This window comes from Erpetoichthys calabaricus, chromosome 8, assembly GCF_900747795.2.
Source record: "Erpetoichthys calabaricus chromosome 8, fErpCal1.3, whole genome shotgun sequence".
Classification (NCBI taxonomy): Eukaryota; Metazoa; Chordata; class Cladistia; order Polypteriformes; family Polypteridae; genus Erpetoichthys; species Erpetoichthys calabaricus.
The window spans coordinates 171,511,462-171,523,997 of NC_041401.2; the positions used below are offsets into that span (position 1 = coordinate 171,511,462).

At 34.7% G+C, this 12,536-nt stretch overlaps 1 protein-coding gene across 4 annotated transcripts in view; it reads right to left on the reverse strand.

Annotated features, from left to right (window-relative positions):
* Positions 1-12,536, reverse strand: part of kaznb (kazrin, periplakin interacting protein b) — a 645,457-nt gene that overhangs the window by 398,874 nt on the left and 234,047 nt on the right. For all 4 annotated transcript variants that reach the window (XM_028807799.2, XM_028807798.2, XM_028807800.2 and 1 more), the window contains exon 3: positions 10,263-10,446. In XM_028807799.2, the coding sequence (XP_028663632.1) occupies positions 10,263-10,446 (184 nt within the window). The remainder of the gene's footprint in view (positions 1-10,262; positions 10,447-12,536) is intronic.

Sequence of the window (12,536 nt, forward strand, 5' to 3'; positions counted from 1 at the left end):
AGTTGAATAATTGAATGCTTCACGCATATGGACCTACAGTGAATACTATGCACGGCTGCCTTCCACTTCTTTTCTGAAATGTTGAGTAAGGGATCCTTTTCCCACTGTACTCTGGGATCTATCTATCTATCTATCTATCTATCTTTAAAAGGAAGGGACTTTTAAATGATAGGTGGGAGGTGAGAAAAATTGGGCAAATTCTGTTTAGCAAAATTTCTAATTTGGAGATAGTGGAAAAACTTTGTTGATGGGAAGCTAAATTTGGAGTGTAATTGTTCATAGGCTACAAAATTTTTAACTTTTTGTTCATTTACTCCAAAGAGATATTGCGTTTTTTAATTAAATATTTTCATAAAAAGAAGTCCTATCTAAAAAATGACAGTGACATCAGAATACCATTCCAAGGATTAGTAGAGTACATACAATTCATGCTTTTTAAAAGCATTTTACAATGTTATACAGTTAGAAATTAGCAAAAATAGGCTTGTGGCCGTAGAAATAGTTTTTATATGCAACAGATTCCAACTCAAGTTACAATGCACAGTGGATTTAGAAAGCATTCAGAACTCTTAATTTGTATAGTAAACATCACTTTAAATATTTGCAATGTTTGCCCGTCAACCTACACTCAAAAAACTTTAATGATAAAGTAAAAAGAAAGGTCTGAAGCTAAAGTTGTTGGCCACAGTGGCCCATGACAGACAGCAGATCTGTCTGTAGCTATGCCTGTAACTCATAGTATCAGAGAAATACTGAATCATTCAAATCTGCAGATAATATTTGTGAGATTTTTAGTGTAATATAAACACCAAGCACATGTTGATTCATTGTGGCTATTGTAATCTTCCTAAGCCACACTTAGGGAGCTGCTTTCCTTTTAACTTATCTAGAAATGAACTAAGTAACTGTTTGCTTTTCCTGTTTGCAATTTTTATGTTTATGGTTACACAGATCATTTACTTTATCAGGTACAATTTCATAAAGCAGAGGAAGTGAGTTAGTGTTGTACAAATACAAGGTAATGATACTGAATTTCGTTCCACATAATCAGCTCTGCTCGCATTTAAAAATATATGTTTTTGCAGATTGGTTTGGCCTTCATGACAGGTTACAGAACAGGTAAAATAGGAAAATATACAAAATATACAAGATTAAATAACCAATCTCAAGGTAAATTTGAATGAGTAAGTTTCATTTTGTTTGGTATGTATGGTTTTTAGAAATTTTTACAAAATGCTTTATTTGAAGTATCGCAACAAAAATAAGCTTTTCTAACAAATTTCCTTGAAGAATATGTGTACACAATTTCAGTGAAAATCAGTCAACTGGGAGCAGAGTTGTTTCATGTGAACAGACAGACATGACAAAGGAAGTGGGTATTTTAAGTAAGCACACCTCAAAATAATAAAACACTCCACAAGGCCTTCTCTACTATGTCAAATCAATACACTTAAAAATATGACAAAACATAATTCTCTTAGGATTCTCTTAACGAGTATATACAATTCCATAATGAAAAGTCACCTTTGAGATCTAATTCTTATTGGTAAAAAAATTTTATCCCATGGCAATATGAGAGATGGCTTTGAATTACTGAATTCTAACCAGGTTTGCATTAACAAGGCTTATCAAATGGTCAGCCACACCATAAAAAAGTTTGGAAAACACCATGGTGAACAGGCAAAATGCATTAAGGAATAGGTACACATTTTTATACATAATGTATATCCAACAAAACAAACTTGTGGTAACCTCTGCACATGAACAGTTTCAAGATCAAACAAAGGTAACACCCTGGCAATGATAGATCGCTATATGGTTTTCAAATCTCAGCTGGTCCCAGACCACATTATTCATTGTCTTATTATAAAAAATATATACACTACCGGTCAAAAGTTTTAGAACACTGAATTCAGTTTGTATGGAAATGCATACAGTTTAATGTGTTAATGTTTCATGAAATCAAGGCATAGATAAATAAAAAAATAAGTAAAAGAATCATTATATGCACAAACTTTTATTCAACTTTTTTGATCCATCAAAGTAGCCACCTTTTGCTTATATAACAGCCACCTTTTGCTTATATAACTGGTTCAAAATGCCAGTCACTCTGTGCAAATCACCAACTCTGCCTACAGCAAAAGAACCCCAGGCCATCACACTTTAAGGAACAGCTTTCTTACTGCCACGCTCCCTGTCAAACCTGGAGCACAAAATCTCCTCTTCACAGTACAAACTCAGGTTTGCTTTTTTCGACCACTGTTAAAGCTGTGCTTGAAGCTGTTGTGCTGTGAGGTGCCTATCAAGCAAGCTGATGATCCTCAGAACCTCATCTTCTAATCAGGTTTTGATTTTGGGTCTGCCAGATCTCTTCCAGATTCCAAATGCCTTTGGATTGAGTAGGACACCACTATATTCACTGATACTTTGAATTATTTTCAATTTCTCTAAATGAAAGGCCTACACTTCTAACAGTAATAATGCTCTCTCTCATTTCATTTTTTAAACACCGTTTTCTTGGCATTTCAGTGAAATATTGTCTAAGTAGTACCTCAGAGGGTGTAGTAACATAGTCTGTTCCAATACTGCTTTAAGACATACACAGGGTTTTTAAATACAGCCATGGCCAAAAGTTTTGAGAATGACACAAGAATTGCTTTTCACAAAGTTTGCTGCTTCAGTGTTTTTAGATCTTTTGTCAGATATTTCTATGGTATCATGAAGGAAAATTACAACCATTTCATAAGTTTCAAAGGCTTTTTTCTGACAATTACGTTAAGTTTACGCAAAGAGTTAATATTTGCAGTGCTAGCCCTTCTTTTTCAAGACCTCTAAAATTTGCCCTGGCATGCTGTCAATCAACCTCTGGGCCAAATCCTGGCTGATGGCAGCCCATTCTTGCATAATCAATACTTAGATAGATAGATAGATAGATAGATAGATAGATAGATAGATAGATAGATAGATAGATAGATAGATAGATAGATAGATAGATAGATAGATAGATAGATAGATAGATAGATAGATAGATAGATAGATAGATAGATAGATAGATAGATAGATAGATAGATAGATACTTTATTAATCCAAGGGGGAAAGTCACAGACTTGGAGTTTGTCAGAATTTGTGGGTTTTTGTTTGTCCACCCGCCTCTTGAGGATTAACCATAAGTACTCAATGGGATTAAGTTCTGGGGAGTTCCTTGGCCATAAACCCAAAATTTCAAAACTTTTGGCCACAACTGTAATTTACAGAAGTTGGGACACCTATGCAAATCTCTTCAACTTGCAAGGCTTAATTTATATTAATTGCTGTAGAATATCAATAGGCGGTAACCTATTAATTGTTCCCTGAAGAAGGCTCATTGGTAATATTCTGATATTTCTGCTTTTTCACTTTTTGCTAACATAAACTTCCAACTGATTAAATTTGAACAAAAACTTTGTTCTAAAGCTTTCGCACTGTAATGTCTGTGTGTGTTGTTATATATATAGGTGAAAATAAGCATGACTCAAATTAAGTTAATGTCCTACAGGAAATTTAGAAAATTATATTTTAGTTTCTTAATCTTTTAATTATGTAACATTCCCCTTATTTTGAGAATGTTTCTTCTGTTGAGATGAACTAATTTCACACAATAATCCAGAACCTTTACTATAACTACTGTATATACGTACAAACACGCAAATGTATCTAACTATAAGACCTTCACTTCTGTGAACTAATATTAATAAAATATTGCAAACCTAACACCATGCAGTCCCTCTAGTTAGCAAATAGTAAAATTACACAAATGCATCCTCAAGCCTATAATGGGGGCATAGCAGGGAATGGCAGACAACATCATCATACTGTAGGCATTGTGGACTGCCATTTCTAACTGATACGGAGCAATTCTAAACAACTGACACTATTTATATTGTGCTCAATGACCAGAGTTTGTGAATGTCGTGTTACTCCCATGTTTAGGTTTTATTATTGCAACTGTGCATTTTGTTCCTAGAACTTGTTTGTTTTTTGCTTGCTAATAAGCAGTCATGAAGAACTTTTCACAGCTGCACCCAGACCTCCAATTTATTGAGTGTTTGAGCTAACTAGTACATAGTGATTGACAAGTAAGAGGAATAGAAATCTGTTGAAATCTTAGAGTCAGCTAGATGGCTGGAATAACTGTCAATTAATTTACTCACCTTAATTAAATTCCACTTTAATAATGTTATGAAGCAGTATAGGTCAGAGTAGCACAATGAGGGCCGTCAACTCTCCAATTAACGATATTTCTCTGAAGCTCTCATGAAGTTAGGTGAACTGGAAATGATAATCTATGATGGGCTAAATCGCTGATTCTTTTCAAAATATTTAGTATATTCTTAATAACACATAATTTACTTATCTGTCAAAAAACAAGTTTTTCCAAGAACGGCAAACAAGCAATAAGAATTTACAGTGAACAAAAATGGGATACAGCAAAAACTACAATTTACAAGCAGTCAGTAGTAGGACAAGCAAGTGAAATAATTATGGGTTTCTATATACTGTAACCATCTGTCAGCAAGTGTGAAAAAAATAAATAATTCACTAATTTTTCCTCCTAGAAATAATTTTTATTTGAAAACACACAGACACAAGTGCTACAATAAATATAAATGTAAAGAATTATTGTAATCCTTAGATATTTGAAACATTTGTTGCTGATATTACACATCAATTTTATTATGAAATGTTTTATTCCACAAGTTTTACAAAACGTCTTAGAAGATTTTTTATAAAAGAGCATCACGTGGCATTGCCTTGTAGATCTTGAAAGACAATTCCCAACAATCCAATCATGCTTACATATACACAGAGATAAAATTGAAATCCACATGAATTTAGTATTTTACTGGGTTTGTGATATGACTCTCTTCAGCCTTTGTAGTTATACCTTATGTAAAATGTTCTCATGCCAACAATGTGACAATATATCAATATATTCTAATGCTTTCAGCTTAATAAACATGCACATTAAAACATAACTAATATGTGAGTTTTTTTATTTACCTCTGCTGGTCATTACCATGTCTCAATTGAATTATGCCTTTTGTGAGAATTGAGAAAATACATTTAAAAAAACTTTTTTCTGTATAAACTGTTTTTATGGAATACTGGGAGTGAATGCTGAGGTGAGCATTTTTTATATCATTTAGTGGTGTGCCCCTTTAACATGAATTCTGTTAATTTATAATGCAGTAGTCATTTTTAGTAGGATTCTGTATCAAATGAAGAAGTTTATGTGAAAGAAAACCTGTCAACATCAGTGCTGATATTGAAAATAATTCACAAAAACAATTCATAAAATGTTTTTTCATATTTATTACACACTCAGTTTCAAATTGAAAAGGCAAATGACAATTTTCACAATGAAAACTAGATTACAAAAAATAACAAAAATACAAAATAAATACAAAAATAAACAAAATTGCTATATGTTAAGTGGTTCAGCAAATTCAACTGTCTTATTCTGCTCACCATTAAAACGTAGTTCATAAACTCTCTGGGCCCCTTTAAAACATTTTGACCAGCAAAAATTACTTGCATCAGAGTGTATTTAATCAACTAAATGTTTTTTAAAAAATAGAGTATTACAGAAGCTATTAAAACTATATTTTATGAATGAACAGTTAATAGTAAAAGCACAAAGTAAAGCTTGAAACTCACTTGCAGTGTGCCTTCAAAGCTGAAAAACATGATAAACTCCACTCCATGTATTGTTTGACTATTGTAATTTTTGTAATAATACACAAACCACAAACAGCTGAGGAGAAATGCATCACATTATTTAACACCTTTATAGTAGAAGGTATGTACTGTATTTTGCTAAAACTGGTACAAACTTTTATTCCAACATGGCAGGAAGTCTGTTAATTGTAGAGCAAATTAACTTATTGGTGTAACTCAGGGGTGGGCAATGTTGGTGCTGGAGAGCCACAGTGGCTGCAAGTTTTCATTCCACCCAATTGCTTAATTAGAAACTAATCCTTGCCAATCTCAGACCTTATTTAATTTTATGGCTTGCTAGTCTGCAATGTAATGTTCTTACATAGCAGATGCTTTCCTTTCCAGGGATATCATCCAAATTTGAAGCCTAAAACGTAATATTTTCAGTCTGTCACATTTACCTTTTAAGATTTTTATTAAATCAAACAGTGCATGATAAACACACACAGATGTAAATGGAAACAAGTTAGATGGAGAACTGTTGGCTGCTTTGTCATTTACATCTTAATGCTAATAAGGGGACATTAAAACACTGAATGCAGCTGTAAAATGAAGCATCACAATGTCACTTAAGCAATAAGTGCTTCTTCAGCAATAACTGACTTCTCATTAAGAAACTTGGTTAGAACACAAACCTGCAGCCACTACAGCTCTCCAGGACTGACATTGCCCACCCCTGCTGTAACTAATTAAAATGAAGCATTGTAATTTGTCTTATACTGATTGATATAAGGTAGATTCCCAAAGGTTAGATGAATACCAAATACAAAAAAATAAAAACAAGCCTACTGAAAGCAGTCAGATAAAATTGACCAGTTACAGTATATTTCAAAATTGCAGAAATTAACACCCTAATACAGAGTAAAAAAATAAACTGGAAAAAAAGTTTTCTTAGCAAATGTAAGAGAAAAAAACCTCCCCACATTTATTATCAACTATCACTTTCAAACCATGTGTTGGGGCCATGAGAAGGCATTGCTGTGTAATGGCAAGACAACTTTTAGAATGACCCATGGAAAATGTATGAAATTTTGCCACCCTCCAAAGCTCTTGAACTTGAAATTTAAAGAAAACAAGCAAAAGATCACTAGCTAAAAAGATGATCTTCCAAAGCTTATGCGGAAAGGCCGTTGGTGTGTTAGCGGCATAAACAGGAAGTTTGCCCAAATTAATATGAGGATGACAGCTTGTGTATAACAAAAATGTAGAAAGTGTTTTATATACAGTATATTGTAAGACTAACTTATTGGTTTTCTTTTGAGAATTAATAGCAACACAATAAAAAATAGGCCAAGACTATTTCATTAAGTAAAATATTTAATTTCTCTGGTGAAATTCAATCACATTAGCATAAACAAACAACCAAGCAGTCAAATGCCCAATTACAAACATAACTACCGTACAATCTGCTTTATGATACCTGTGTGTCCAACTCAGATTTCTTATTTTAGATGGAAACTATCGTGGAATGGTGAAAATTAAACCATTTTCATGAAGACTATAACAGAAAAGGTTCAAAGCTTATGTCAAAGAGTTTGAAGACTATAACAGAAAAGGTTCAAAGCTTATGTCAAAGAGTTACTGAACTGTGCCTTCAGACTAGGGTTAATCAAAAAGGGCAGATTAAATTCTAACCTTCATGTTGAACATCCAAAGCTCAATAGACAAGGAAGATTTTGCTTCCAGAACATTACTGGCTATATCTTATGAACATAAAAATCACTTCTAAATTATCATTTCATGTATAGTTTTACTGCAATGGCCTGATTTTGCTCTTTTTCCCCTCTCAGATTATAAGCATACATATTCAGTTACATAACTACAACTGGAACATCATTTAAAAGTAGTGGCACTGTTACTAATAAAGTAGCTTGGGTAGACCAAGCACTGTGAATGAGACAGCCATGCTAAAGAGTCTCATTACATTAAAAAGAACTGCTTAGAAAGCAGAAGAGTGCAGTACATAAACCACTTTTCGACTACACAACGATATCTTTGCCTCCTCTTCATATAAAACTTTGGTTGAAGAACAATTTTGTGAAACTGATGAAAGAAGTAGGTGAAGGATTTTGGTATTTGAAACAAATATTTCCACAAACAACTAATGCCAAGATTATGGAAGCCATTTATGTTGGTCTACAAGTAAGACATCATTGGAGATGAGCAGTTTGAAGATTTGCTAGTAGAAGGAAATTGCACAGAAGGCATTCATGGGCACAAATGAGAATTATCTTGGAGACTACAGAGTATCAAACTATGTCTAGCTGACTTGGTTCACGCTTACAAAAAGCACATGTGAAAATCACATGTGAAACATGTCGCTAAAGATTCACTTTCTGCATTTACACTTGAACTTTGCCGCTGCTAATCTTAGTGCAATCAATGATGAATTTGGTGAAAGGACATTGCAACAGTGGAAAAGCAGTATCAGCACCAAGCTGAATCCATCAATGCTGGCTAGCTATTGTTGGGACACTGAAACAAGAAGCATCAAATGTGGAGTACAAACATAAATTGGCAGCAAAATGTTTTAGCTTAATTGAACTAATGCAATTTGTCAGCATTATTAACTAATTAAACATTCTAAACTCAATAAAAGTCAATTTCATTTTTCCTTAAAATCCTTATGTGATAAAGTCAATCTGAAATGATATTTGTGTTCAGCTTAAAGCTTTTATTCATAATAACCAAAAATTTTCAGGAAGTAAACTTTTGAAAAAAAAAAATGCTGTCCACTAACGCAACAGTAGAAAAAGTGGAACAGTGCTGTTCTCAAAAATGTTCAAAGAATGAGGTTCTTCACTTGTGATGGAGCAGCAGTGAATGACATGAAGAAGTGTATGATATTGTCCACACCCACATGTATGTTATTACAAATAAAAACAATCTGGACTTCAGCTGTATTATGTTCTTTCATTTCTTGATGAGTACTTTAATGCTAATATTTTAAAAGTAATACTTTTATGCGTAAATCTTCACCTTCTATCATTTATAATCTGCCTATACTTGAACTGCAGAAGTGGCAACAAACAAAAGCCTTAAGACCACTCATTGAATATGTTTAGATTACACATAACATCATACAATATTTATTTACCAAAAGTATGGTTTTACAGAAGCAATTATAGTTATAACTGAAATGAAACAGTAAACCAATAAAAGACTGTCATAGTGAGTAGCAGAATACAGTAGGTATTAAATTAATAATTGGCTATAAAAATTAATTTCTATCTAAAGTCACCCACCAACATTCCCACAAAAAGTTTACCAAATAATTCAAAGCCAACATATAAACAGACAAAAGCCTGTTGGAAGATGCCATATGGAATGATCAGCTGTTTTTCTTGGTAATTCAGTGCTTCCATAAATTTCACTACTTTAAATGCCAGCTTCAAACTACAGTGCCAGGCTAATTTACTTCAGCTGTCTCTGCTTAATACTAAGGGAGCAAAAATCTTTCAGAATAAACTGTTAATTTAAATACATGCTTGAGGAATGCAAAATGAACAGAAAGCATTTCAAAAAGATTTTCTTCAAATGCATGAACTCATCTCATTACATCATTTAGTGAAAAGTCTGCAATGTCGCTACAAAGAATACCTGAATGTGCGCACAGAGCAAGAGGCTTAATATTCAAGGAAATCTATAACAGAATGATCACTCTCATATGTTAACCACTTATGCACCTCTGTACATTCGGAAACCAAAGAAGGCTGTGAGGTTCAGCACAAAGCAACCAGAGCACCCAATGAATACATTTAAAAATACTCTGAAGGAATTTCGTAATAGCTTTTTTTTTTTTTTTTTTGAGTGCACTCCACTCTGCAGAGCTGCTGAACTCAGCGCAATGAACTAGAGGGGCAAAGCAACTGAAACAGACTCTATGCACCTTACGGCACAGCAGGATACAGAAAACATTCATTCAAATTCCAGGCTCTCACAGACAGAAGCGGCAGCCGCTTCTCAAACCAACAGTGCTCTCCACTTTCATACACTTATTCATTAACTCAAAGTGGAGAAAACATTAGCAGTTCAACAGGCAAATATAATTAAGCCAGACTGGCAGTAACACATATTTGTGAAGATTTGCTTAATAGATTTGCTGTTGCATTAAAATATGATATTTAGTAAAACCCTGCATTCCAACCCCTCTTTTCTCTAGCAAGTGAAAAAGAGGAAAAAATAAAAACATCCTAATGAAGAAACACATTTGCATTTTTTTTACTATAGCTAACCTTTCAAAATCCATAACCAAGCAAGAAGAAAAAAAAGTACCCCTTTCAGCAAAAGAAGGTAACTTGAAAGCTAAACTGATAGAGAACTTATCTACAAATTTTTCATGAAAGAAAAAGGAGGGGGTGCATACAGACAGAAATCATAGCCCATTGAGATTTCTCACTAATAACACCTATTCATCAGCAGCTAGTTAATGTAAATCTTGTACATGTGCATGCATTTTTACAATATATTTAACAAAATTAAAATAAAAACCCAAGCACACTTACCTTGAGTGTTATGTTGGTTGTTCTCCATAATCAAGGGCTCGGTGACGCTCAGCTCTGCCAGTCTCCTGCTGGTAGCTGTCAGCTCTGATCGTAGGTTTGTCACCTCCTGACTGGCAGACTGGATTGCCCCATCGATCCTCAGAGCCAGCTGCTTGTTGTCGTCCATCATTTTAAGGATTTTGGCCTGAGGATGAAAGCCACAGAGGGTGACATGGTGTCAGGTGTACCAGATCAGGAGCAGTGTTTTCCTTTGGTAAATCCAAACTGATGCCTCTTACAACAGCATTTGTGGTAATATGCAAAGAGGTGTGGTCTACCTGTTGTAACTTAATGTGAAGGCAGTGCAACAATAGTCAGAGTAAAATACTGGATGCAAGCAGCGCTGGCAGAAACAGCAGCCGCTTCGCAAAGGACACAGCACAACGAGACATGACAAGCACCCTTTAAATGGAATCTACCATCTCCCCTGTTAAAGCAGGGGAGAGTAATACTAGCACTCTTGTTCCTTAATGCTTAACCGCACTGCTGGGCAGCCAGTTTGTCTCTCTCTACAACTGTTTCTCAAGTTTAATTTGTGGAGAGGTTTAATGTGACCAAGATCTGCCTATTACTACATTGTTTCTCTCTCTCTCCCCTCTCTGTCTTCCTGGATCATTTTGCTCTCACAGCCCTGTACTTAATGAATTCCTGTGACAAACTCATGAACGCAGTTCTTGGCTTCTTCTGCCTGCATTCATTACTTATTCAGTCCTTTGTCCCCCGACAACCATTCCCCATGTGGGATAGAGGGAGGGAGGAGCACCGTCCCACATCTCTGAGCAGACTTCAGAGGGGACAGCTCTTTAACAGGATGAGCCAAGGCCACTCTATTGATCACATTCATTTAAAAAACAACAAAGGCACCTATAACAGACAGCAGATTACAACATCCTGCCTAGTGAAAATAAGTCTAAATTTAATGAAAAAATGCAGAACAGACAAAGGGAGAAAGACAATATATCAAAACAATTTTTTTAAAAACCACAAAGAAAGTAAGCAGAAAGAAGATGCACTCATTTTAATTACTTTTGTCATATTGTAAAGATTTTCTTTATAAAAGACTGAAAAGGTTAATTTAGAACACCAAGTAAAAGGAACACAAAGTAAATAATTAGTAAAAAGCTGCAACCTTTTCAGAGTATAGTTATACATATCAAGCAGCTGCTTGGAATGACATTGGAAGCATTTTTAAAATTGTTTCATGCTTCCTCTCAAGACTTAAGCAAAACAATTCACTTTAGGCTTAAATATAAAACCGCATGACAGATTCCTTGTTATCCTAAATCAGTATTAAAGCTGCTGAAGCACATCACCGAATGCTTCCTATTACTCAGATTCAAGTGTAAAATGTAAAGCAAAGACAAAAAAAGTGTCAATGAATATGACTGGAACTTAAATTTATGGCAAAAATGAAATGAGGAAGTTGTCATTAAGTCGTAGATAATATTTCACTTTGCCATGTTGCATTTAATTTTTTGTTTGGTACACACTTTTCAGATTTGCCTGCTGACAGTCATAAACCATCCAGACTGCTGCCTTGTTTAGTTATGGTTACCCCGACAACAGCAGCTAATTCATACATTCTAAAGTTTACCATGAAATACATCTCCTTTCCTATGGCATATTTGTGAAAAGAGCAGATAGCCATTCAATAATTTTTCAAAACGTAATAAAATTAGAAAGCTGCCCTTGCGAATACTGGGGAGTACATCTATGCCTACAGCCTGTAAACATTCACAGCTAAGACCCTACTGAATATGCCATTCAAGGAGCAGAATTAATGAATTTAATGAAAAGGAAATAATGCGACACAAAGCTAAGGATGCCATGAGGTGCTCAATGGTAAATGGCAGCCATACAACCTACACTTCAGAGCAGGTAATCCACCTAAAGCAAATCATGTTGGGCATGGCCAGTACTTGAATGGGAGACCAACCTAGAAGAGGTGTTGGTGAGGCCATCAAATTGTTCTTACCCTGTGGTCTGTGTGTAGACCCCTGTGACCCCGGGTAGTAACAGGTACACTGTGTTGTAAACATTGGAGCTGTCCTTTCAGGTAAGATGTAAAACCGAGCTCTCGACTCTTTTTGGTCATAAAAGATCCCCAGTCATCTTTCAAAAAGAGTAAGGTGTTTCCCAATGTTCTGGCTAATTGTCCACCATGACCATGCCCATTCTATCCCCTAATTATCCCCTATTTCTAACTGGCTAACTCTCATTCCTTCACCACCTAAT